Source organism: Cladophialophora carrionii, assembly GCF_000365165.1.
Source record: "Cladophialophora carrionii CBS 160.54 unplaced genomic scaffold supercont1.7, whole genome shotgun sequence".
NCBI classification, from domain to species: Eukaryota; Fungi; Ascomycota; class Eurotiomycetes; order Chaetothyriales; family Herpotrichiellaceae; genus Cladophialophora; species Cladophialophora carrionii.
This window is the reverse complement of record NW_008481832.1, coordinates 1,152,284-1,179,503: the sequence shown is the minus strand read 5'-3', so window position 1 is coordinate 1,179,503 and position 27,220 is coordinate 1,152,284. Positions and strand designations below refer to the sequence as shown.

The 27,220-nt window shown below is 54.6% G+C and overlaps 7 protein-coding genes across 7 annotated transcripts; 6 read left to right on the top strand and 1 right to left on the bottom strand.

Moving 5' to 3' along the window:
- Positions 1-303: 303 nt before the first annotated feature.
- Positions 304-1,242, top strand: G647_08499 (uncharacterized protein; the record flags this gene model as incomplete). Its single annotated transcript, XM_008732809.1, has 2 exons — positions 304-380; positions 468-1,242. 2 exons carry the CDS (start codon positions 304-306, stop codon positions 1,240-1,242), a joined length of 852 nt encoding a protein of 283 aa, XP_008731031.1.
- Positions 1,243-2,421: 1,179 nt separating this feature from the next.
- G647_08498 (branchpoint-bridging protein) lies at positions 2,422-4,566 on the top strand (the record flags this gene model as incomplete). Its single annotated transcript, XM_008732808.1, has 6 exons — positions 2,422-2,584; positions 2,633-2,846; positions 2,901-3,118; positions 3,316-3,648; positions 3,694-3,905; positions 3,961-4,566. 6 exons carry the CDS (start codon positions 2,422-2,424, stop codon positions 4,564-4,566), a joined length of 1,746 nt encoding a protein of 581 aa, XP_008731030.1.
- A 1,117-nt stretch (positions 4,567-5,683) lies between these two features.
- Positions 5,684-6,298, top strand: G647_08497 (uncharacterized protein; the record flags this gene model as incomplete). The annotated part of the gene is made up of 2 exons (XM_008732807.1): positions 5,684-5,889; positions 6,004-6,298. The coding sequence occupies 2 exons, from the start codon at positions 5,684-5,686 to the stop codon at positions 6,296-6,298; spliced, it is 501 nt and encodes a 166-aa protein (XP_008731029.1).
- Positions 6,299-13,251: 6,953 nt separating this feature from the next.
- G647_08496 (uncharacterized protein) lies at positions 13,252-14,001 on the top strand (the record flags this gene model as incomplete). Its single annotated transcript, XM_008732806.1, has 1 exon — positions 13,252-14,001. The coding sequence occupies one exon, from the start codon at positions 13,252-13,254 to the stop codon at positions 13,999-14,001; it is 750 nt and encodes a 249-aa protein (XP_008731028.1).
- A 5,090-nt stretch (positions 14,002-19,091) lies between these two features.
- On the bottom strand, positions 19,092-20,409 carry G647_08495 (uncharacterized protein; the record flags this gene model as incomplete). The annotated part of the gene is made up of 2 exons (XM_008732805.1): positions 19,092-19,859; positions 19,909-20,409. 2 exons carry the CDS (start codon positions 20,407-20,409, stop codon positions 19,092-19,094), a joined length of 1,269 nt encoding a protein of 422 aa, XP_008731027.1.
- Positions 20,410-21,589: 1,180 nt separating this feature from the next.
- On the top strand, positions 21,590-22,551 carry G647_08494 (uncharacterized protein; the record flags this gene model as incomplete). Its single annotated transcript, XM_008732804.1, has 2 exons — positions 21,590-21,989; positions 22,037-22,551. The coding sequence occupies 2 exons, from the start codon at positions 21,590-21,592 to the stop codon at positions 22,549-22,551; spliced, it is 915 nt and encodes a 304-aa protein (XP_008731026.1).
- A 1,952-nt stretch (positions 22,552-24,503) lies between these two features.
- Positions 24,504-25,020, top strand: G647_08493 (translation initiation factor SUI1; the record flags this gene model as incomplete). Its single annotated transcript, XM_008732803.1, has 3 exons — positions 24,504-24,513; positions 24,569-24,736; positions 24,788-25,020. 3 exons carry the CDS (start codon positions 24,504-24,506, stop codon positions 25,018-25,020), a joined length of 411 nt encoding a protein of 136 aa, XP_008731025.1.
- Between the last annotated feature and the right edge of the window lie 2,200 nt (positions 25,021-27,220).

Here is a 27,220-nt window from a genome sequence, read left to right as displayed (position 1 = left end):
CGTAAGGCAGGATCAATCATCCCTTCGGTTCGTTGATCGATCTACTGTACGTTCTGCAGGTGGTGGAGATGAAGGAGATAAGCCTTCCGGCTGGCCGTTTGGACTGCTTCACGTTGCCTGATGTACAGAGTATACAGTCCGAGCTTTGAGTAGTATGACGGGCCAGTAAATACCTCGATAACTCCTCACTCAAAACACTCCCTACTCAAAACACTCCCTCTCTGCCCATCCCCGATCCATAGGTCTGTCGCCAGTATAGTGTAGTGTAGTGTCCTGTCCAGCATCACCGACCTTCGAGCAACAATGGCACGCACGGTCGACAAACTCCCAGATCCGCCCGCCTCGCCAAAAGTCAAGCTCATCGTAGCAAGTTGCAGCCGGTATGGTACCCATCCATTTCATACACCTCCAAAGCGGAAAAGGTCCGATCATAGACCGGTGCTAATATTCCTGCTCTTCCCTAATAGCACCGCCACGCTGGGCGTCTACCAGGCGCTCAAAATACTGGGTTACCGCCCCTACCACCTCTACGAATTGTCCATGGTGGGCGGCGACCCACACTGGGAGACTTTGATCCAAGGCATGCACGCGCGCCATGACAGGCTCTCCAGCCCGACCTGCCAACCTCCGTACACCAAGCGCGAGTTCGACAGGTGGTTCGCTGGGTATGATGCCGTTGTGGAAGTGCCCGCCTTCTTCGGCACCGACTGCCTCGAAGCATACGTCGCAGATCCCGAAGTCAAGTTCATCTTGACCGAGCGCACGGCCCGCAGCTGGGCCAGGAGTTTTAACGGCTTCATCGGCGAGGTTGTGCGCGCGATTGAGAAGCCCCCGCTAAGCATCCTCAGACACTTCAGCCGGACGCTGAATTACTTCTGCGTCATGAACGTGGATGTGTATAACCTGTGGTCTGATTCGACGAGACCAGGCGACTCGCGCAACGAGGAGGCGCTGATGCGGAATTACGAGCGGTATATCAGGGATGTGAAGCGAGTGATACCCCCGGAACGGATGCTGGTGGCGAAGCTGGAGGACGGGTTGGGCTGGGAGAAGATCTGTGCGTACCTGGGCAAGGATGTGCCAAAGGATGTGCCGTTTCCGAGGGCTGTCAACCATGAGGATGTGAAGGACAAGTGGAGGTGGCCGGTGATGAGGGATGCCACCATCAAGTTCGTCCTGACTGTGACTCTGCCGGTTGTGCTGGGAATGAGCGTGTGGTGGATGCGGTCCAGGTCAAGCTGATTAGAGATCGTTATTCAAAGGGACGTTATACCATTGATCTCTGAGCGATGATATCCCTTTCCAACCTCACTGTGCGCCCGCTAGTTGTAGGCTTGCCTCCCACGACATCCGTCTTTGTTGGAAAGCGGGTTCTTGATTTCCCGTCCCGTTAGGTGGCAGAGAAGGATATTGTACCAGACGGTTTGAGCTTGAAGACGACGGTGATACAGGTGCCCGGCAGCGATCCGGATTCTATGTGTTCCTCAATTCGGCTGCGATTATGCTGTGTTATTGTGATTGGGCCCTCTTGCCCGGTGGAAATGCCGCTGAATGAAGTGTTGAATCTTCTTACAGTAGCCTTTGAATGGCGAGGAGTAAAAAGGGCAGTTCGAGGCTTGAGATACTGCTTCGTTACTTCACCACATGTCTCTTTCGTCAGCGCCGGTTAGTCAAATTTCCATACCTCTTCGCCTCTCAGTCGAGACTTCACACCAGGCAATTATATCCTTGCACCATGTCATGTCGGAGCATAGGTATGGTGAACTTTTCCCAAGAGGACGATATTTGGGTCTCTTGCGGTCTGCTCTATCGGCAGGTACAGGTCTTCGTTCTGAATGGCAACTGGGTAGTAAACAGGTCGAGACTGCGCAAGATGACTTTACAATGCGCAGTCCCTTCAGGTGTGAATCTGGTTTTGTTAATTCGCATTGGTACACATTGGTTCAAGCTGGCCTAAATGACAATCATCACAAGGGCAGGTATTTGACTTGGGTGCTTTCCATCTTATGACTGTCCGGTCGAGGATGCCAGTACAAGGAAAGCCAATTGTTTCGAAAGAAGTTATGCCGGTAAGCATGAGGAGGGCATGAAAGGAAGTACGATCAACGCAAAGGAGGGCTGTGCTGTGTCAATGTCGCTGCCTTTCACCCATAACATCTGACAAGAGCTCGGCTCGAACATTCCGAGTGTGAATAGAGGCAGTAAAGTGCTTTTGAATGCGATCTCATTGCCTAACACTTCACTTTCTGCTCTCCGGAGTGAGCACGAACCAAAGGCGACATGGACCCATGAGGAAGGTATAGCGAGCGCAGGCAATTCTCTTGGCAGGCCGCGATCTCTGAATTCCGCCCCTGAACTTCTCGACCATGCCTGCGCTTGACTTTGCGTAACCTCAGCATCATCATAATTCCCCCCATCAAGATGTCGTGGCGCAATCAAGGCATCACGGGCTCTAATAACATCCCTCTCGGGAACCGCCGTCGGTTCGGAGGCGACGGCAATAGTGACTCGCAGTATGAAAGCTCGAAGAACTCTCCATTTGATGGCGATTCGGGCTCTAAGCGTGGGCGAAGTCCTCCTAGAGGTACGTCGTCCATCACGCGACGCACCACTGAAGCTAACTTGATTCCAGCTGAACCTTCGGCCGACGGCGAGAAGAGACGTAGAAAGCGCAATCGGTGGGGCGATGCGGCTGAAAACAAAGCAGCCGGTCTCATGGGTCTCCCAACAATGATCCAGGCAAACATGACTGCAGAACAGCTCGAGGCGTACACCCTGCACTTGCGCATCGAGGAGATCAGCCAGAAATTGCGCATCAACGACGTCGTTCCTGCGGAAGCGGATCGGTGAGTGCATCACGTCCATCGAGTCTTCACCCACAGTATCTAACAGATGTCCAGGTCTCCGTCGCCTCCTCCTCAATACGACAACTTCGGTCGACGTGTCAACACACGCGAGTTTCGCTACCGCAAGCGACTGGAGGACGAGCGTCACAAATTGATTGAAAAGGCCATGAAGACCATCCCAAACTACCACCCGCCTTCTGACTACAGGCGACCCACCAAGACGCAGGAAAAGGTCTACGTGCCGGTCAACGACTATCCCGAGATTAACTTCAGTATGCTTACTAACCCTCTAACTCTGCTAAAACTCCCCTTCTTCCGTTGTTCCGTTCCATGTGCTGTCGTCTGCTCCTCGTGAATGCGGAGGTGGACCCTGGCACGCTGCACTAACCATCACTCTAACCATTGCCCTTGAGATATGCTCTGCTTTTACAGAATCAAAGACTAACACTTAGCTTCTTCTTACGCAAAGTTGGCTTACTTATTGGACCTCGTGGCAACACGCTCAAAAAAATGGAAACCGAATCTGGAGCCAAAATCGCCATTCGAGGCAAGGGCTCGGTCAAAGAAGGCAAGGGACGATCTGACGCAGCTCACACCAGCAATCAGGAAGAAGACTTGCATTGTCTCATCATGGCAGATACCGAGGAAAAGGTGAACAAGGCGAAAGCACTCATTCACAACGTCATCGAAACAGCCGCGTCTATACCTGAAGGACAAAATGAACTCAAGCGAAATCAGTTGCGGGAACTTGCGGCGCTCAACGGTACGCTGCGTGACGATGAGAACCAAGCCTGCCAGAACTGTAAGTCAACTCCGCAACTGGTGCAGCTCTCGTTGACTGTCTTAGGCGGCCAAATCGGTCATCGGAAGTACGACTGTCCCGAGCAGCGCAACTTCACTGCCAACATCATCTGTCGAGTCTGCGGCAATGCAGGCCACATGGCTCGAGATTGCCCGGACAGGCAACGTGGCTCTGATACGCGCAACAATATCCCCGGGGGATTCGGTGGCCCACAGCGGCGCATCGGTGGTGGAGATGCTGTCGACCGCGAAATGGAGGTATGTTCCCTACTTCTTCCCCTGTGCCACGAGACACTCTTTGACACTTTTGCAGAGCCTCATGCAGGAGCTTTCTGGCAATGCTTCTGGCAACGGCCCTGCAGGCCACATCGAAGCTGCACCAGCCGGCTATGACCGGGGTGATTCGTACGGTGGTGGCGGTGGTGGTGACTCACGACCTTGGGCACGCCAGCAACCTGGTGCTGGTACTGGTGGTCCGGCTCCATGGCAACGCGACCGACAGGAACGGGATTATGGCAATCGCGAACGCAACTACGGGCACCGGGAACGAGACTATGGCGACCGAGATGGTGGCTCATCCCTCCCACCGTGGCAGCAATCTCGTGGAGGGGACTCGCACGGAGGATATGGAGCTGCCCCTGGTCAACCTGCAGCTGCTCCGTGGCAACAGCAACCACCTCCCGGCCAGAACTATGGCGCTTATGGCGGTTATGCCGGCTACGATGCTCAAGCCGCGTACGGTGCACCTCCCGCAGCTGCTCCCCCGGGGCTCAGCTCCTTCTTGCAACAATACGGTATGGCTGCGGGTGCTCCACCACCTCCTCCAGACGCAGGGGCGCCCCCACCGCCGCCAGATGACCAACCACCACCACCTCCAGGCATGGGCGATTATGTACCTCCGCCACCCCCATCAGCATGATCGGGCCAAATTCGTTTCTGGATAGTCGGAAACTAGGGAAATTGTAGCAGATAAGGGAACGGGTTATGGCACAGAGGTCGAGGTGCTAAGGGAGCTGGGGTACCTCCTGGGAAGGGGACAATGCGGTGTCTTCGTCGGGCTGCGCAAAATTGGGCCTGCAATTGATTTTTCCCGATACAGGACCGTGTGAATTTTTGATGGTAGTGTTTCAGGAGTTTTGCTCACTTCAATATGCACTGGATTTCGCTACCTTTCCAACAACGACACGAGCAGGGGGTGTTCTTCGTCAATCCATCCTTGTAACGCACGTCGAAGCACGGTTGATCCTGTCATCTCATACTCGAGTTTGAATTTCACACAAAACAGAGTGCAGAATGTGTTTTTTGGTCACTCTACATAAACACCCCTGCATACGCGATTCGCTGTTCGTAAGCAAGTCGATACGCTTCCTTTCGAGTGTCGAAGGCTGCTACGTACACGACACCGGGGCATGGTAGTCACTCGTCCGTGCTCGTCGTGATGAGAACTAGGATCTCGTGCGACGTCGCCAAATCACGTGGCGCTTTCGGCTGGGACCAGCACGTGGACACGAGGACAGCACCGAATCTACGAAATGACTATTAAGTACGAGTATTTGTTAGGCCATTGTCGAACTTCCAACTCGTGCCATCATAGACGAAAAGTTGAAGAATAGGCGAGACTATGTATGACTTCTGACCTTGTTAGAGGTTCTATGACTGAGCGCAAAGAGAGCGAGAATGGGAAACGGCTCTTGTGGTCATTGACGCTCATTCAGAATTGCCACAGCGACACAGGCTGCAAGTATTCGTGTCGTTTCCATCGCGAGTCGTAGAACAATGACTGACTCGGTGGAAGCTCAAATCAACCAACCACAGCGTCCAGAAAACAGGTGTGCCGATTTCTCCAACAATGCCAAGCCGTCGGAGCGTCTGCGGTTTGAGGCGCTTTTGAGGCGACATCAATTGCAATGGTTCTTCATCTGTCTTTCACAACCTTCATTCCGCCAAACTGCCACTGCTCGCCTCGAATCCTCGTTCCCCCACTCAGAAACTCGGACCCGTATTACCTCGCCCTTCTAATCCTCTTCTCAGCAAAAATGCCTCGTTCTCGCGGAGGTGCAGCTCCCTCCCGATCGGCTCCATCGCGGCCAACAGCTCCAGCTCCAGCACCTCGGTCTACAGCGCCACAGCAGCAGCAACGTCCTTACTCTTCCGCCCCGACCGCACCCGCTCAACAGGCTCATCCTCCTGCACAAGCCTCGCAAGGACCCGGCCTGTTTGGGCAGATGGCAAGCACCGCAGCGTGAGTTATCACCCTCCTCCCCTTAGTGGAGTTCCGGAAACGCATACGTCAATCTATGGAGCCGCAAATAAGAAGAGAAGCACGAATGACTGACTTGTGCGTGAAAATATGCAGTGGCGTGGCAGTTGGATCCTCAATCGGGCATGCGATTGGAGGCTTCTTTGGCGGTGGCTCGTCGTCGGCACCCGTCGAGCAACAACAAGCCCCGACCGATGCCTATGCACGGACGGGAGACGCCATGCCGAACTCTCTGTATGCGCAAAATTCCGCCGTCGAAGCCCAAGGCCCCTGTGCCGCCGACATCAAGAGTTTCACCGACTGCATGAACCAGAACCAGGGCAACATGACCATCTGCGGATGGTACCTTGAACAGCTCAAAGCTTGCCAGCAGGCTGCAAGACAATACTAAGCTCTAGCAACGGAGCCGGTAATTTCAGCTTTGCTCTGGAAGTTACAAGGTCGTCATCAAGTGTGTAAATAGTCATACATCTCAAGATTCGGAGTGGAAGCATGGTGCTGCCCAAAAATCACGACTCACATTGACATTGCATTAAGCGTGGGGACTCTAGACCATTGGGAAGACTTCAAGCCGCAAAAATATTATCGCATCTCTCCACTCAAAGAATCCCTCTGTGCTGTTTGTGGTTTTTGTTCTTACTCTTAATTGTGTCGATTGGAATGGGTGTGTACAATGTTGGGCTCAATCTGATGGGTCTCGAGACACCTCCGGTCTGGAGAAGGGCACTAATTTGTTTGTCCGAGGGATGCTGTCGAGTTCGTTTGAACCCAGTCTCAAAACTCGACTTCATTTCAGCCACGCCTCACATGTCTCCAAGTCCCCGTGTTGTGGTCGGCTCTCATCCTCAGCAACGGTTCAAACGCCCAGTATCACCTTGCTGAGTTACCCGACGATGTGCCCGAGAGAAGGCAATTATTTGGCAGGGTGATTAAGCAGAAGATCCTTCGAACAGGTCCAACCCGATTCCATCCGTGCCCGGGCTTTGAAGGATCGAGATGTCTTCTCAGGACGGTCAACTTGACACTGCGTCCTCTTAAGTTCCACCAGCAGAGAAGGTATGGCCCAGAAACTGTTGCCAAATGGCCCGGTCTAATCTCATCCAGGCACTCCTATCTGACTGGCTCGACAGGTCCTCGTGCTGCCTAGGACTGCTAAAGGGAGCATGTCTGCACTCTTCGGAAAGGTTTCCGACTGCTCGTCAGTCCAGTTGGTAATACGGATCGTTTCCCAGAGGAGAAGCAGAGCGTTCATGCACTCTACAGTGCTGATATTCCCGTCACAGAAAACACATACCGTCCTTGTCAACCGAACCATAGCCGAATCTACCTGCCGATCGCACAACACCGCTGCTCAGAATGGTCAGACATCGTGAAGATGCTGTGGAGCCAATGAGCCGGTCCACAACACCATGAGCTCGGGGCTGAGCTGGCTCAATATCACCACTGGACGACGGATACGCAAGCAAAGCTAGGAAAGAACGGGCAGCGACTGGTCGTCGTCCCAAGGCCTTACAAAAGTACACATGGGAGGTGACACGGCCGTTGGGTTGGCAGCCACAGGTCCTGGATTCTGAGCCGCGTGCATTTCCCGAGCTGCGGGTGGTCGGCTTCTTGAAGCGAAGTCAGATGTGGGTGGTGGAGCTTCAGGTCGAGAACCCTTTCGACCACTTGAGTGCCGCTCCTGGACTTGCTTTCGGATTGTTTGAGGAGATAATACAATGCTTTGTCCGTTTCTGGGATGATCGGGAAATATTGGGATCAGACCTGCCCCGGCAGGATTGACGGCACTACTGGGTATGGTAGGGCTGACCGCTGACCGTCTAGGTGGCACCAGTTAGCATTGCGGCTCTGGCAACGCACACCATGCAGGACCCAGCAGGATCGAAGGAACTAGCATTCCGACAACCTTGGTTGGCCGGCTGTGGTTTTTGTGCTGACCAAGGGAGCGTGCCTGACATGGTGGAAGGCACTGCATACCACCCACTGGGTTGCATAGAGGTGGGAACAGGATGACCTGTCCACATGTTCCCTTGTTGAACGAACACGATTACCTTCTCCACCGGATATCTGCGAACCTCGGAAAAATAAGATAGGGTGCCATTCCTGTCTCGGTCTATATCCAGCGAGAACGAGAGGGCGTTTACCCCCTTCTCGTCAGCATCTGGCCTGAATAAGTACCGCGTTCGCATTATCTGGTTGGACGGCGCCAAAGCGGGCTGACAGTCAAGCTTCTCGCACACCATCTCCCGCGGGTATGGCTTGCGGCTCGCACGAAAATCAGCTACGGGGGCTAATTATACGCCGTTTTGGCTAAGCAAGCCGTCAGTGGTGCACGGCTATTGAGTATACGAGATGTGGATATTGCTGGCAAGCCGAGTACTGTGTACTCGTTCCAGTTGGCATACACGCGCACACACCTCCCAGACTCGCCCGTCAGCTTCGTCCGTACCCATTGCGGAGGGGTCTCTTGGATGGTCCCAGTGGTGTGGTAAGCTTTCGAGGCCTCTCACCTTCACACACAGGGTGAAGTGCAGCAAAAGCAGCGAGTGACCCTGCGCGCGCGAAGTTTGTAGGATGACTGCTACATAATGTAAGCACCGTGGGAAATGATACAGTATCCACCCAATATTGACCATGGTCCGACTTCGGCACAGCGAGTTTGTCATCCTCAGGCACACAGGAGACCGTGGTAGGGCCGAGAAATAAGATTTCCCATGATCGGACGGAAATCCAGCCGCTCGATAATCATTACTTATCTCCGAGAGCATATCTGCGTCCTGACACGCTGAAATGTCATCACGTTTGCAATCGAACGAATGACAAAGCATCAAGCTCGAAATTGCCAGGAATTAGAGTCAGTGCTTTCGTGGCGCGAACACTGGCATTCAGCGGCCGAACAATCGTACGCCGCAAGTGGCAACAGCGATACATACTTCGTTAGTAGACCATACGCAGTACGCAGTACGCCGAAGGACGATGGGTCTCGCGCGACTGCCCTGTCTGTTAAGGTCCTTTGGTGTTGCATACAGATCACGCAGTACTGGGTACGCATGGAGGCACCGTGATTTGACTCACGCATCTCATGTCAGAGTCCCGTCCCTGAAGGGCGCTAGATGCGGCCACCTACCTAACGACAATGTCACCGCCTCACAGCCACGATTGTTGACTCGATAAATCTGGGGATGAACGAGGTGCGCAATAGGTACTAGTAATCCGTCCTACTGGGCACTAACTGACTTACACGAACACGACGCCGCAGACACACGGGCAGGGCGACCACATGGCAATTATTTCTAAGAATAAGCACAGCCTCCCTGGCGCGATGGGGTGGTGATTTGCCCGCGACAAAAGGACAAGTTTGCAACAAAGCGGTTCGATTGGATGACACCGCCCCCGTAAGGCCAGCAGGTCCGCTCGTCGAGCATTTCGTTCCCTTCGAGAAGACTGCCGCATCTGGTAAGCCGACCCTGACACGCCCTGGCTACTGGGTACGAGTACCGCTGTGTGGTGTTGTCAACTCGTAACTCGTACTCGCTAAGGTTTTCACGAAACGATGCAACGGCGGTTCGCGAAATCCCAAGCCATACACCCACACCTCAAGGCAGCACCATTATTCACCCCATACCCAGTACGTTAAGCCCGATCTAGGTCAAAGTGCGACATGCACGCACGCACTCGAACAGGCTACCAAGTTATTTATTATAGCAGTCAAGATTAATTCGAGATTGCCTGGCATGCGTGCATGCATGCATGCATGCATGCATGCATGCACGGTTCACTGCCTCCTGAAAATCATGATGATATCGTTTGACCGCTTAGTCTTCATTGGTTAGTAATACGTACGCAGAAATCTGTGTCGCCGTTGGGTGCCCGCTGGTTTTCGTGTCTCGCTTTGCTTTGCTTTGCTAATTACGAAATGGAGTCCTGCACGGGTACTGGCGGCGTAAGTACAGAGTAGGCGCACGAATATTTCGTCCACAGGGCCGGAATTCCTCGTAGGTACGGAGTACTCGGTCTGTAGTCGACTCGGGGACAGCTGTGCATCCCCGTTCATGTACGAGATATTCTCGTGCACAACGGAGACTCCGCATGGCATTTTCGTTCGACAGGGTCACGAGTACACAGGAGACGTCGAAAAAGCGCATGCGCTGTACAGTACTTTCCTGATCTTCGATGTTCAAGCTCCGCACCGTTCCGCTTGTCGCAGGTCATGGGATTGCGGACGCCGGGGAGGGGTACGAGTAGCTTCCTCGGACTGTGCGACGCACAGCAACTTTGTGCGGGTGGTGGTGGTGGCCATCAAATGATCCGTGACTCTAACTCTGGGGAAGGAAATTAGCACTTTGCATAATTGATGCTCGGTCGAAGTCGGGCAGAGCGAGCACCCGCCCGCGGGTTGCGCACGGCTGGCCATGGAGTTTGCGAAAGCCCGTCAAGGGCCGAGCGCGCGAGATCGTCAGCGAGTCAGCAAGTCACGGGTGCACACACACACAGTCACTCGGACGCATAAGTCGACAATGTCGACACATGCTATCCTCCTTCGGGAAGATGTGCATCAGTGTTTCGCGCGCGCAGGAGTCTAGCCGTCACAGGTAACTGGGGACAAGCCGTGACGAGCACAAAAGCATTGGGGGATGAACAACTCTTGTGCCCGGCCGCGCACTCGGACTCGGAAGAAAGCGTCAAGTCCGGCCGGCTTGGTCGGAGATCAAGCTGTGTCACATCCCTTCTTCGCCCAGCAGATTGGAACGTTCCACCAATCGAAGGCGACAGGCTCGCTTGTCTGCCTGGCACATCCACGCACATCCACGCACAATTTCAGGCCGACAGGCCGAGTGGCCAAGCGGTCAAAGCAGCAGGACTGCTCGTCCCAAGTGGGGTTGGTGTATGGGCGAGCATCGCGAGATCGTGTGGGCTCGCGTATTGCTCCCAATACGGCGGATACGCTTCGCTGAGCCACGGCCTCCTTTGGCGGACAGTACGACATACGTGCAAGTATGGGGTATTGCACCGAGTACTGCTTCTGTATACGAAAGCGAGCCCGAAAACGACGCGGGTCCGACGATCAGGGCGACCTGCTCACGCACGCCATGTGGCAGAGCAGTTGTGCCCGGTCGACTCGGACAATTTCAAATGGCGGTCGCCTACTGTCCAGGACAAATGGAATCCGTTCTTGCTGGGATGGGGCAGGCTTCAAAACACAGGCAGCCAAAGATTCATGCAGCTCAGCCCACTTGTAGACGACGAGAAAGTCACTGCTGGAAATATCTCTGTTCAGTGTACATGAACGGCGTGCATACGGGCCATGTACCTGGTGATGCCTGTAGATTTAGGTGTCTATAGGCGGGGTAGGCTCTCGATAGGCGGCGCACTGGGCGTCCTGGGCGACCCGAGTCAGAGTTCTAGAGGCGTCTCAGGATGGGCTCCCTCAGCGCGTGTTTCAGGCCGCTAGGCGTTCAGCTCGAAGCCCGAAAATCATGCCTGGTTGGGTTTCAGGGTCTCGTTATCAGTCTCTCGCTGGGGTCGTGAGGGTTGACGGCCTCTCCACCAATGTCGATGCCACACACATTCTGTGCACACTGTGGTACTGGGTACATTCTGGACGCCCATGACTTCGGTCTTGACATGGAGCTTGCGATGGATCAGGAAAGCGCTGCGTATGCGGACAGCAGCCAGCAGCCAGCAGCCAGAAGTCAAAAATGCAATGCTGCCAAGTTACAGTCGCGGTCGCATTCACATACTGTAGCTACGTAAGGGGGGGTTTTCCCTCAGTTCACCCGGCTTAGTGGTGCTGTGACATGACAGTGGTGACGGTGACAGCATTGTCTGCTGGAGTCATGGCATTTGGAACCAGAATTGGAAAGCCTCGACGTTTCGGGCAACCGCAGTGAATACGCAGAGCAGGCAGTGGTGACCGGATGATCGGATTACGCGAGCAATGGGCTGTTGCGCTCAGTCCAGACCTTTGACCGCCAGGGAGACAGGACTGTCATGAGCATGTGGCTTGCACGAAGTCCCCAAGCAGCGTTACAACACATGGCTTACGAAGAAAAGTCTTGAGGGTCGAGTCACCACGGCCTTGGGGCGGTCGTCATTGGCTCCTGGGCGGAACGAGAGCACGAGCGCATTTCTCAGCAGCTCCGCGCTGTCTCCTGGGAGATGGGAGTTCCAGCTGCGTCTACGGCAGCCCACGCCCTGCCTGGTCAGGCTTGTCCTCAAACTGCTCAGTCAGGGCGGATTGGGAAAGAGCGAGTAATCGGGAAATATCTGTCATCGGAGGCTACAAACGGCAACACCTCTTGTGTGTCTGGGGCTTCTGGCCTTCGGGGGCGGAAATCAAAGGTCATCCTGTGTACGTGGAGCATTGGTTTGTGAATCATGCCATAATCTTGCCAGACTGCCACGGCTGGCCAAGGAGATAGCAAATGTCATGTCCTCAGCAGAGGTACATGCGACAAAAGGCCAGTAAGCCAATCACTAGGCCAACCGCGAGGTGACCGCTGGCGAGACACAGGATGCCGTAAGAAAAGGGAGGAGTGTGTGTACGGGTGTGGGCGTAAGATCAGCCGGCAATAAGGGAGCCAGCGAACGAGAGCCACAGGGAGGGGGGGTTGCTCAGAGTCATTACTCTTCTCGGAGCTTACTGCGACCCTGGAGCCGAACGACCAAAGGGCGAAATCGAAGGGGATAACAAACCCTCCGAAGGTCAGGCAGCCGGGAATGTGTACACGATGGAATACGAGGGACGGTCGAATCGACACGAAGGCCGGCCGACCGCATAACGTTCTGGCAGGCCGGGGGGGGCGCGTCATCACTTCGGCCAGAATCGATGGGTGTTGCTGCTTTGAAGCCAGCAGACCGACTGTCACTGAGCATAACGATTCATCAGCACAAGGACCCGCAGCGCGACGCTTGCTCCATTTGGGGGTGGAAGAACTTACAGCCCGAGCACGAAGACTTGCACGGCCGAAAGCCCCAGCCCTGTTGACAGGGGGGCGTGACCAGGGCTGACCCTGGTCGTCTCTGACCCCTGCTCGACGGGTCGGTGGAGTTTAGGAAGTACGCTCGGATTTCTCTGATGTGTAAGGCACCTGCGATGGATGCATAACACTCAGCACACCAATGCCTTTACAAAAGAACGCGTCCACCCTCCCTTCCGACCAGCCTCTTCTCTCTCCATCATTACAGCAACATCAACAACAACAACAACAACATTGATGAAAAAGTCTGGCACCAGCATCCACCAACACCAGCACAGGACTTGCATACACAGTGCCAACCACTATCACCGCTAGCAAAGTACCCACAGCAGTGACTCAGATATACACCGTACAAAGCATCAAAATGCCTTCCTCGGTGACCTTTTCCGCTTCCACAGCGACCACCAAGGCTTCGGCCCAGTCCATCTACACCCGACCCCAGAAGAAGCAGAAGATGAGCATCACGCAGACCTACTTCCTCGCTCACAGCGCCCGCGGCAAGCTCTCCAAGGAGGCTGCCCGACCGGACCACGACCTCCGCCTGTTGGTGGGACACGCCAACATGCTCGACTCGCTGATGCTCGACCTGGCAACCGCCGAGCAGGAACAGGAGCGGTGGTTCAACAGCATCGTCAACGGATCGCAGGAGGAGGAAGGAGAGAAGAGTTCTCGACACGTCGAGACGATTGTGGAGGAGCCCGAGCACGACTGGGAGGCTGAGGATGCCACCAGCTCCGACGACGACGACGACGAGTCCGAGGATGAGGAGAAGCCCAACACCAAGGTCACCGCCATCGAAGTCGACTCGGACATGTCGGAAGATGACGACGAGGAGAGCGGTGACTTGGCTCTCGTCCGAACGGCCTCGCGACACTCTCCCCCCGAACTCAGCCTCGACACGGATTCCGACTCGGACGACGAACACATGCCTCCCTCACCGCCCACCATGACCATCGAGGTGCTGAGCGAGAAGCAAAGACAGGCCATCGCCACGACGTCGTACTACGACGTCAAGGACAACGCCTCCTTATCACAGGAAGAGTCGGAAGCCTTTGAGCAAGAAGGCTTCTACCTCCCTTCAAGGCAACAGCCGACCATAATCGCTGCCTACTAGAGCAGGTTGATTGACCGCCCTTGAAACGACTCTTCCCACCACATGTGATACCCCCGCCGCGTTCTAGCGACATTCTCCACGGCATCTTGACGTCTTTACGAGCATGGTGTTTTGGCATTGTACTCTTTGGTTTTTCGGGCGATTCAACAGACTGAATCAAAATTGTATTCAACACGGGAAATTTGGGACGACAACGTGGAAGAAAGAGCGCAAAGGAAGCTGGTGAGCCTGGGGAGATCGGGCACGGAGTGTCATCCAACCTCGCTGTCGACCCGGTAGTCGTGGCATCAATGCCAGCCCGGGGACACAGTTGGGATGGACGCCACCCGTGAAGATGACCCACGCTCTATTGCACTGCCTTTGCTTTTTGGGCTCTTCACGTTGACTAAAATCCACTCTACGAGTATGTATACTGGCATGGTCCGGTCAGGTCAGATAGTTCTCCCTGTCGCGAGGTTGAGACATTTGACACCAATGAAATAATTGATCTAAACAACCATGATACCTCATATTTCTCCTACGGCTTCCACTTCAGACACTATACTCTGTACGCAGTGCATTCCCTTCATTATTGCCAGGCGTGTGCTTGTGTGTGTGCTCGCCCCGGTGTGACTTGTGCAAATTGTCGCCGATCGCGGGACTCGACCACAATCAAAGTCTCGGATCGTGATCACACAATGGAAATTCACTCGGGCGATGGACTTCGGCGCCGGAATTTACACACACACTCGCTCGCTCCCAGTCCCGTCCGTCTCGCGCGCATTTGCGGAGACGTCAGGCGCTCGGCTCGACTTTGCGGCCGAGAGTGGCCGGCAGGGGTCAGATTGCAGTAATCCCGTATGTACGGAGTACGAGTGCTCAGTACATACCACATTGAGTGGTGCCTGGGACTGCTGGCTTGTCTGCCTGGTTGCCTGCCTGGCCCGCCTGGCTGCCCTCACGGTTTCGGACCCCAAGGTGGTCAGCATTATTGATCCTTCCTCTCCTCTCCCTGACTTTTCTTACCAAAGTGACCACCCGACTGTGCTTTGTAAAAACTTAATGTCCTGTGTGTACGACGGGGGCGCGGCGCTTTTGCATCGACGGAATAATCAACGGCATTTGATTAAAAATTTCGGCCGCCTCGCCCTCGTTCTTGCACTTGCACTCGCACTGACGGTGCGCACACTGAAAGTAATCTTTCCGATTAACCACCATCATCAGCACGGGCCACGAGGGGGACTGATTGATTGATTGATTTCTAACCAGTCGTGCGTGCCAGTCCAGTCCAGTCCCGTCCAGTCCAGTGCATGGCAAATTAATCAGATGGTCGAATTGCACACCCACACGCACACGCACACGCACACACACACCGTAAGCAGATCATGGCCATAGGGCGACGACAGTGCAAGAAATTATGGCTTTGCCTTGTGCAGTCTCGACGGTACGCCGGACACAGTACACACCACACATGACCGACTGACTTACTGGCTGATTGACTGATCATCTGCTATGTATGTGCCCGGACACTAATTAGTCAATACTGGCTTCTCCCGGGTCCTGTCTGTGTCCGTTCCTGCCTATCTGTCTGCGTGCGTGCGTGCGTGCGTGCGTGCGTGCGTGCGTTCCTGGCGTCAGGAGCCACAGCGCGTGCAGTGCCGCCGGATGAGCATGAGCATGAGCATGAGCATGAGCATGAGCATGAGCATGAGGCTTTGGTTGCACACACATGCAACCCCGGATATTGTCCTTCCATCGTCCAGCTTACACAGTACGGATTAACACAGTCGATCCGGGGTGCGAGTACTCTCCAGGACACCCACTCATTCCGGGGCCCGGCTTCTCGAGCAAAGAAATGGCACGAGCAACGAGCGGCATGACGATCCTGGCCTAGACAAGTTCACCTGGATCAAAATCACAGTAACCTGCTTGATCGACACCATTTCTGCGCACATGTCCCGGATTTGCGCCTTGAGTTTGTAAAGCTATGGATTCTACGGCGGCGGCGACGACAATGAAAGGGACAACGGTTTGATATTCCATCCAGGGTTGTGTTCGTCTGGGGTCTTGCGTCTAGTGACCTGCTTCTTGCTTCGTGCAGTATTCTACCCCTACATGCGATCATTACTCGTCACGAGCCCGATCACGATCACGATAACGGTCACGGTCGCTGTCACTGCCCCGACAGTCTCACACTGCTTGATGCTCGAACCCTTTGATTGATCACCCTGACACTCGACGCAGATTGTGCAAAAGGCACACACGGCGCGAGGATCCACGATCGTGTCTCCTGGCCTCAGACTGCGTAAGCGCCGTGCCCCCTAGCAGGTATGTATCCGACCATGAGATGACTGACATTGCACCTACCTGCCTACCTACCTACCTACCTCATGAAGTCACCGGACCAGCCAGATTGTGCGCACATTCACGGCAGCCTGTTGATGGTCGCCGTGTATTGTGCACGTACTTGTGCTCAAGCCCGCACACAGATCTACACCGCACCACACTATGCCACATCTCTACACATCTCAATCGGGTCTCTGAGCGGTGATCAGGCGGTCAGGTGCGGGCGGATCTCCATGGTGTCGAGTCCCCGCCAGCACATCTCTATGCATCTCGATCGGGTCCTGGGCGGTGATCAGGCTCTCATGCGGTCCTCCATGGTCTCGGGTCCCGCCAGCACGTCTCCTCGTATACGAGATCCAAGGCCGTGGTCCGCGGTGATCCCAGCCCACAATTTTGGCGTCTGGCCATCCTTTCCTCCATCAGCACACGTCTGAAGAGAGAGGAGAGGAGACCAAACGGGATGACATGAGACGAAACGAGACAACGTGGTCCTATGAGCGTGGTTGTGAGTGAGGGTGAGGGTGAGCGAGCGAATCCTATTTGTTGTACTTGTCAGGCGTTTTCAAGGCCCTAATGATTTCTGACCCAGAGCGCTGAACTGGACCGAACGAACGATGGGAGGCCCAACGCCGATTGGGGTCCAAAGGTACCTAGATAGTACGAGTGAGTATGAGTATGAGTATGAGTACTTACTCGTCCTGGCTGTCACAGCCGTGTTGGTGATGATTCCCTAACTGTCGATATTGGAGGCGCTTGTGTGCTTTTGTGCTTGTCTACTGGTACAAGTACTGTACGCAGGTACCACTCCGTACGGTAGTCGGTAGTTAGTGCCGTGTACGGTGGAATGTGATTCCTACTGGCTCGTGTCGTGCTCATCTCGACGATCCTTCGGCAGCGGGCATCCTGAACTCTCCTTCTCCTTCTCCTTCTTCGTCGTTGAAACCGCGGTTTCAGGCCTCACCATTTCCCTGATCTGTCGTCAAGGCCTGATCTGTCATCAATTCTTTCCCAATCCGTCCGAAATAACATGTGTTTCACTCTCGTCGACTCACGGCCGCAGACTAGATCTGGTGGATTTCCAGTACGAGCGACGTACGAGTATGGAATAAGGTACTCCGTACCTAGGTCAGGTACCCACTCACACATTATTATGCCGTACAAAATACGGAGTACGAATGCTCACTAAGTGCAATGGTAGAGTCGTCGTCGCAGACCTGCATCAATGAACCCGACATGCCACACACGGACGAGTCGACGGTCCCAAGTCGCTCGTCATAAGTCGGCAAGCCACAAGTCGCCCACCAGTGACAAAGTCAGGCAAGTCGCAAGTCGCAAGTCGCAAGTCACATGAACTCTTCTCTTCCCCGGTCTCGGCCGAACTGCAGCGATGGAACTTTGACAAGTCGCCAAAGTGGCACTTTCCACACGCGAGAGAAGCGCCACGGATCACAAACTCCGAGGACGATCGACAATCGACAAACCGACCGACCATCCCGACTAACCGAGAATGCACGATCGCCGATCATTGAGTGCGTATTGAGGACGGTGACGGAGGACCTCGTATTCCGTACTCGGCCGGAAGTCATCACGGAGTTACAGAGTACAGAGCACACAGACTGTGGATATGTAAGCCAAACTCGCGAGTCAAGAAATGAATGAATGGCCTCTTCTGACAATGCGTCAAGCTCGCATTCCGTCTTGGCTACTGCCTTTTTTCGGCCTTGCTCTTTCGGCTCCTCGTCCGGTCATCAAGCTCGTGAGCTCGCAAGCTGCCAGCACGCAAGATCTGGTTGTACCTATGTACAGTGCTGGTCTGTACTGTATGTATTGTATGTATAAAATGGCATGAGAAGTGTCACCGGCAGTGCCAACGCTGATCCCAACGCAGCGCTGGCTCGACGACTTACGAACGAGTAATTACAGTACCAGGACGAGTAGAAGTAACTAATCCCCACCACGTAGGTACCTGAGGTACTTGATTAGTACTCCGTATGGTATAGAGTACGAGTAGAGGACAGCGTACAGAGGAGAGACCGACTCGACCGCACGGCTTGCACTTGCACGCCCACGCAGCGTGCCCAGTATGCGTGCCTCAGCATGTGTCAAGTGTGCCCAGTATGTATGCTCATCTCAGTCGGTCGACTGTTCCAGTTCCGACGCCAACGAACCAACCAACTCAAGTCCAAGAATCATGCGAGAGGATTGCATAATTGCCGTGCAGTGTGCAGCAGTGCCGGGGGGCCAGCACCAGCACCAGCACCAGCTACCACAGGACACCGTACGCCGTACAGCTGCTGTCATTAGTGGGGAGTGGTAGTGGATGACTGCACTCGTCGCCCGTCTGGTCTGTTCGTGAACTATCCCTCCCTCGTCCTGGTGGTGATCGTGGATGATCGTGATTATGAGTAGGTATGATGCTTGTTCTTCCGTGGGGTTGTTTCCTGATCAGCTGGAGTGGAATATCTCCTCGGCGTTGTTGTATCCTTGGTACGGAGAAACGGGCTCGTCATGATCCAACTTTTTATCATTCATTACATTCACGGTCAGTATTGAGATTGCGGTTCCTGAACTCGTACGAGTGCGGGCACCGATACGGGTGATTCAGCCACAGCTACAGCCACAGCAGCGTCCGAGGTCAGGAAGCCTTGCCGTGGATGCTGTATGTACTGAGTACCTGCTACTATACGGAGTCCGTTCCGGGTATAACGACTCCCCCCTCTCCTTCACGCTTTCTCCTTCACGCTTTCTCCGTCACGACTACTGCGTCACGCCCACTTGCCCAAAACACCCATCAACACCATCCCGGACACCAGCGACAGACCAGCACAGAGGACTTTACCGAACGCTGCATCAACCAGCTCGCCGCCCACGACCACCCAGTCTCTCGCCCACATATCGACCACGCCAACCCACAACAATATCCCCGCGCTCAATGCGTCCAATGTGCCTATTGCCACAATGGTCGAAGGATCGTTGCCGTTGAAATGATTGAGCACACCCAGCCCGATCGCCATTCCCAGTGGTGTGATCAATACAAACGCAGCGGCCATCAAGAGTTTGTGTATCATAGTACGTCGGGAGCCAGACAACACCGCAATACGTGAACCTAGTGCAACTCCTTCGAAGAACTGGTGAAAGACAATGACGATGAACAGCGTGATGTAGTACGAGTCCGCTGCGACGACGAGGGTAAGTCCGATCAGAATGGAATGAAAGAGAATGCCGGCTTCCATGACCAGGACGCTGAGGTATGTGTTCGGACTGAGACCAGACGGTGGGAGATGGTGATCAGCATATGTCGCCAAGGCCGGCTGGGGCACCGTCTTGTCTGGAGAGGGACATTGCCTGCTCGGGGCTTGACTTGCTGCTGTTCCATTGGAATTCTGAGCGCGGGACAGTAAAATACGGTGACTGACGTATTCCACGAGAAACGCGAGGAAAATGCCAGCCATCACCACCGCTGAAGTCGTAGCTTCGTAGCTCAGTCGCCCGAGGCATTCGTTCGCAAACATCAGCGAAGCATGAGTGTAAAGCTGGTTTTGGTCAGAATTCACGCCCCAGACGGAGAATGAAGCGACTTACATGCACCAGGGCTGTTGAAACAATAACGCCTGTGCCGAATTGCTTCATGATCGATAGTGCAATCCCTCTTACCGCTCCAAATGGGAGGTGATTGAGAAAGATGGGACCAAAGACACCAATCGAGCTGGTGGCCAGGATAGCGAAGAGCGTTCCCACTCTGAGAGGGATGTCATAATCTCGCGTGCGTACATTGCACGACTGGTGGGATTCTGTAGATGACTCCGACTCGCCCGGGCCAACGCAATGCTCGACGCCAGCATGGAAGTGGCAGTCTTCTCCTTCGCTCCCAGTCACTTCAGTATCATCATGGTCCTGATGTTCGCCCAAATGCTTGTCAGCCAGTAGGACTAGGACCTCGTCGCCATCCGATCCGATACAGAACTGCTCTTCGCCATGTGAGTGACAGCCGGTGTACTGGGCGGGAGGCTCTGCCGTTACGGTCGCTTCGACCAAGACGTCTTCGCCATTTCCATTGGTGCACACAACTTGGGAGTCCTGCATAATGCATCCAGTAACGGCCGTGGTCTGACCGCTACTGGTAGTAGTCGTTGCGGCATTGGAAGTGGAATTCGATGCGTTTGTCAATGTGGCTGGAGGCGAACTCGAATACGTAGCCAAAGCGGTTTCTTCACCATCAGGGCCGTAGCAGTACCTGAGATGTCAGCGAGCACCCACCGAACTTGGAGCCCATGGGCATACTCAATCGTGCTATGATTGTGACATCCTGTATATGTTATTTGGCATCTTGCCAGCAGGGCGCATGCCAGCAAAAGAATCGTCCTAGTTAGTATCATGGTGAATCCATCGAGCGGAAGGTAAGTCACAGTATGCAAAAGTCGAAGAGCTGTCGGAATTTGTAGAAGCTTTCACGCTGGCATACAGGACGAGATCAGATGGGTTTGTCCGCGGGCCATCACCGATGACAGGTCTGCCACTTGACGACTCCATTCTGGTCGAGTAACCAAGGCGACATCCAAGAGGCGCTCAAGATGCCCTGACGAGCACATACACTTAGACCGTTGGCGAACTCCACTGCGATGCACATTCCAAGACGCGTGGTTGCTGTCGCTTAAGGTCCTCGCTTCGCGGGATCCGGTTGGGTAAGAAGTTTGTGACAGCGTTGTACTCTGCGATGCTGGTAGTCTGGTCCCACGGAACGATTACGAAGGTTGTGCTCGAGATACAAATGTCTCGGCGTCCGCGCCACGTTCCCGATCCGCGCCAAGGATGGTTGGTTCCTCCTCGCTCCTTAAGGTCCTCATCTTGGAAGCTCGACGGGATGCCAAGGGTCCCCATCTTTGACTCTGAGCGGAGACTCTAAGGTCTGCAGCAGAGCTCGGCGGGAATGCCAAGGTCTGCATGAAGTGGTACCTACCGAAGGCTATTGACAAAGAGGCCACCTCGGATGGGCATGTCTCTTCCACACCCGCAAGTAGAACGCATGCCCTAGATACCTGATCGTTCCGAATTGCTCAACGGGACTTAGGTGGCCAAAACTTTGGGATGGGAAGGGCACACTGACGTCGAATGAACGGAGTCGCCGTTCGACATCGACCTCACGGCGGACTTGCCCGTGCCATCGAGCCAAGAGCATGAGGGCTTTCGAGTACTTATAGTTGGCGGAGCCCACGGTACCTGGGCAAGGAGTTGGCAAAGATTGAGTTCAGGCAAATCCGCGAAGATGGCAGCCGTTACAACCATGCTTCTTACCCTTCTCTTTCTGACACCTGCAGTCCCAACATCAGCCCTGCCCCTTCAAGCACGACAGAGTGATGACCTTGCGCCCCTGCAAAGTGCTACCGCGTGGAGGGCAGGAGCCGTGACTGAATTCCAGATCCATGCGTCCTGCAATGCCAGCCAGGCCCGTCAACTTCGTGCTGCTCTCGCCGAGACTGTCGATTTGGCACGACATGCAAAGGAACATGTCCTTCGTTGGGGCAATAGCTCGGAGCACTACCAGAAGTACTTTGGCGATGCACCTTCTGGTGAGGTCGTCGGCTACCTCGACAAGATTGTGAGCGGCGACAGAGGCTCATCACTGTTCCGATGCGACAATCCCGACGGAAATTGTGACCTCGAAGGTGAGTCCCTAGGAGAACTTGGCTTCGATTTGCTGACATGGTAGCAGGATACGGAGGGCACTGGCGTGGCGAGAACGCAACCGACGAGACCGTCATCTGTCCGCTGTCGTACGAGACACGAAGATCACTGACACAGATGTGCGCTTTGGGGTACAATGTCGCCGAATCCGAGACCAACACGTTCTGGGCTTCTGACTTGATGCATCGCCTGTACCACTTGCCGGCGTTCGGAGAAGATCATATCGGCCATTATTCGGAGGACTACCAAGGCGTGCTTGAACTGGCAGAGCACAACCCAACATTCTCGACCAGAGACAGCGATGCGCTGCAGTATTTTGCTTTGGAAGTGTACGCGTATGACATTGCCGTGCCGGGCGTCGGGTGTCCTGAACCAGACAACACCACAGCAGATGACGGCGCGACGCCGACGCAAGAGCCGGCATCGGCATCGACCACGACCTCGGCGGCTGAAGTAAGTGATTTCATATGCATCTTGCCGTCCAAGGCTAACGGCTGGCAGGAGTGCCATACTCACTCGAATGGTGACGTGCATTGCACCTGATCATCAGCCGATATACCATGAGCAGGACTACCACCTCAATAGTTGACAGCAGAGAATGTAGATAGAAGTGATCAGGCACGTCCACTTCGGTGCAGTGGATATGTCTGGACCTCTGTGCAGTCAGTCGGTCGCATGGTGCTGTCCATCAAACAGCTCTTCCTGCAAGTTAGCACCTAGACAGTACATACACCCTGACAGGAGTTAATCAACCATCTTAACCATGACTTCTATTGCTGTTCATTGGGAAGAGTCGCAATTGTGATCGCAGGCCCCAGTTGATTCTGTGTTGTAGACTCGACCGCGCATTGCGCTCTGTCCTCGTTTCTACAAGGAAGCGATATACACGGGGCATACATCGCTCATCTCTGCGCCGGTTCGAGTGGAAAACAGAAGAGGAATTGAGGTGAGGAAACAGTGAGTTGAGGGTGACTTGCAGTAGATTTCAACACGGCAAATTGCTTAAGCCGCCAAGCCTGTTATTTCCGAAGTTTTCCCGGACCTGCGAGCTTCTCCAGATCGCTCGTTCTGCATTTGTTTGGTCAAGTGAGTAGTCTTTCGAACCGTCGACAACCCGCAACAATGGCTTCTAAGAAGGATATGCGACGGGCAGATCTCAGTGAGTGGATGCTTACAAAGCCTAGGACCAAGAAGCGCTCACAGATGACCCTCAGTCATTCCATATACCGAGCCAAAAGATGAAAAGGCTTCCGACTTCAGCTCAACTATCACCAGCACCATGCCTATGGCTGCTGTAAGTGCTCCTTTATAGTTCAAGGTCCGCGAGTGCTAACCGCAAGGTCACAGATGTTCACAAGAAACAGGTAAGAAGGAGAAAGTTTGAGCATCATTGCATATAGCTAACAACAACATCAGGATGCTTGGATGGTAAGCAGATGAAACCGGAATACGTGTCGGGGATTGACAGGATCAGGTTCTCGCTGATGACTGCCCTTCTGAACTGGCTGGGAGAAACTCCAGCGCAGAGGTCAAGTCCTAGCGGGACCCCAGGATACTTGTCTTTTGGCATGGCACGTAAGTGACAGTGTCGAATTTACGTGGCAATCTTGGCGGCTAACATCTCTAATAGTCCTCGCCGTCGGTGTTGTATGTACTCGCCGCAACCAGGGTATGGAGAGCTACTGATTTGTTGATGCAGACATACATGCCTTTGTTTCTTCCACCACCACCGAATGCACGGGCCCCTGCTGCAGCACCGGCGGCTGCTTCGACGTAGTGTTGGGGAATGGGTCCTCAGATGTATCAGGATGAGGAGGGCAGAGCGGTGGATATTACTGTAGTACTACTCGCCGATGTTGTCCGTATTGCGCACACAGCAACCCAGTATACCGCCGACGATGATCGTGGGACACTCCGTATAATTAACAGACGCATCGAGTTGGCCTCCTCAGCGTCGAGGTGCGTGGTTCGAGCCATTACGTAGCAATCGCATTGCGCTGTCACATGCTGTTGCCCCCCGAAGCGAGGAGAATCCGGCTTTTTCGCAGGGCAGTTTTGTGCCTTTGGCTCTGGTGGTTCCCCCTACAGTGCCACCCAGGCTTGGCGGGCTTGCCTGCGGCGAATGCCCCCGCCCCTGCTTGCCCCTTCCTTTCTTTCTTTCATCCAAACCACAACTCTCAACAGCGAACAGCTCGACTCTCCACTCCAAGAAGTACACCTCTTTGCGACTACAGCTACTATCGCTTTATTCCTCAACGTCAGTTCACTTTCCAGCTCCAACCGATCCCCGGAACCGACGAGTTTATGTCAACTATCCAAAACCTCAAAACCTTTGGTAAGCCCAACCCCTCTTCCAACTCACCCCTCGCCACTGCCGCTGTCGCCGCCGCCAACCTCAGCACAAAACGCTCCACCGATTGCGTGCCTCGAGGATAGAAGATCCAGAGGGCATCGGCACACATGTTGTTGGGGCACTATCGACAAGTCGCATTTCGATGGGCGCACGTCCGGCTGGGATGGAATCTTTCGTGACTCACGGCTGACATTCTTGGTGTGACAGACCCCTTCGCGGAGGCCGACGACGACACTGGGGAAGCGAAGCAATCCCAGAACTACATCCACATCCGCATCCAGCAGCGAAATGGTCGTAAGACTTTGACAACCGTGCAAGGTCTTCCTAAGAAGTTCGACCAGAAGAAGATCCTCAAGGTCATCAAGAAGAAGTTTGGTAGGCGGCACCGTCGCACGCAACTGGGCACACATGGCTGACAAGAGCTAGCTTGCAATGGCACCATCGTCACGGACAGTGAGATGGGCGAGGTGATCCAACTTCAGGGTGATCAGCGCAAAGATGTACAAGAGTTCTTGGTCGCAAAGGATGGCCTCGAGCTTGACGCTAAGACTATCAAGGTAGGCACACACACTCGGTCAGCAAAGCAGTCGGCTAACCCGACGCCAGGTCCATGGTTTCTAAACGCTTCAGCCGCTATCCTGTGCTATCCTGCTCGGTGATCGAGGACAGATAGAAGTTGTCGCCCGACGAGAATCACCCTCCTTCTACGATTACTTCTGGCCTGTTCGTCTTCGCTGGTCGATGCAGCGGCCAAACTACGATAGCATTTTCGGGATACGATACGGTTATGCGTTTATGATACCCACGATAGAAGTTTACTTCCTGAAAGGCACGGGCGGGGATGGTGTCGGACACTGGGATTACGGCGGCAGAGGCAGTCGAATTAGCGGGACGCTACCAGCGTCTAGCTTCGATGTGCGAGGGACGGACTGGTTTCTCTCGTTGATGTTACCAGTCCCGGTTACTAGTTTGCAATGATGAATTGCTACAACCCAGAGTGTCTGTTTCCTTCTGCTCTCGACGTGCTTTTCCCGTTCTTGATTCCAATCGTCTGTGGATGCCTTGCACGCGTGTAAAGACTGCCAACCCCAGCATATCGAACGGCGCGGCTGAGAATTTTGGCCACGCTCGTTTCGAAATCTCGAATGGGCTGGAGATGCGGCCAAGAATCCGGGGAAAATGTAAGCGTGCGTGAACCGGATCTGATTCGACGACGGTGAAGTGAACTCTGAGCCAACTCACTTCGGGCTTGTGCCTCGACCGCTTGACGGTCACGCGCCTCTGTTCAGCAAGCTCGCTGCCTCCACACCCGTGTCGTTTCGACTCAAAAACTGTAGGAGTGGTGATACACGTCCACCGTGACGCGCGTAGAGGTGGCAAGACCGTGCCACGGCACCCGCGAAAAGAAAAGGCCATGCAGCCGCCATAGCGCTGCAACACTCCCTTTCCGCTGGCAAACCCGGAGGCACTGGTGCCCGTGCCACCATCTTACGGCGAGATCGCCAGCATAGGAGTAGGAGCCTCCCAGGCGCGTCCGGCCCAGTCACAACAACAACATGGCGCTGACGACGGCAATACCAACAATCCGCCAGCGAGCGTGGCGCGATCGGCTCGATACCCTCGTGTAGCTGTCGTGCTGGGAGTCCAGGAGCAGTGGCAGTAAGTAAAAAGAAGTCTGATCAAGAGAACATATGGGATCGTTTTCCATACGCATGCTTTCCTTTGCTTCGCGAAATCTCTATAATGGTCGACGCTGACGATCCTCTGCGTGGAACAGTGCGCCGCTTCTTCTGTGTCGGGCCCTCTCGACCATCTCGGCGGCGTGGTGGGCTTGCCAGACGAGTTTCAGCATCTACCAGCTCGTGCGTGTCCAGGGCTCCTTGTCCTACGAGGGGCATGTCCATGGCCATGGCCAACGACCAGAGAATGCCATGTTCGAAAGGATCGCCATCGCCCAAGTATGCTTGAGCTTCTTGTGGGTATGTATACCGCAGGATGAGAGTGGTAGCTCCTGTCGTCTCCTTCTTGTCTCCTTGTTTCTCCCGACCTGGTGGCCGGTTTTTGCGCCTTGCCTTGGGTTTATTTGCTTGCAGGCACGCACGCCCGCCCGTGTCTCGTTCTCTCACGGGGATAGATCTAGGCTAACATACATTCGCGGCGCGCTTTTTCAGGCCGGCGCAGCAGCGTACCTCGCCCACATGTTCGCCTCGTCCCTCATGTCGCGCTGGCTCCTGCAGTACTCGCCGCTCGCCGTCCTCTTGCGGCTCCTCTCGCTGAGCATCCTGCTTTCGTTCCTCTGTCTGCAGATCTTCCGCCTCAGCCACGCCACGCGGCCGGCTCTGCACCTGCTGAGCCGATCTCTGCTGTGCTGGATCTGCGTCTCGGTCGTGCTGATGATGGTCTACTTTGCCACACAGCAGGACATCGACATCACGACGCGGGGCACGGACGGGTACCGCGACGATCGGCGGCGCAGGACCGTCTTGAGACTCAAGTGCCTTTACGTGGTCAGCGGGTGTAGTCTGTTCAGTTTGGTCGTGGTGCTGGGCATTTTGCATCTTGATTCTATCCCGACGGCACTGGACTGGGAAGACGTGCGATCTAGTTTGGGCAGATTGGGTCGCGAGCTTTGGGGTCAAGGGAAGGACTTTGTGTGGAGTGCCGGGAGGGAGCTGTGAATAGGGATAGGAATATGAGCTTGGACCTGATAAATGCTATGTGCTCGTGCTCACGCACACTCAGCGGACGAGGATGATACCAGCCCGACCTTCGCCAAGCCGAGACCTACGAGATCTGAGTGGCATCAGCTGGACTTCACACCACCGTCGCAACCAACATGTCCAGAGACATGATATGTTC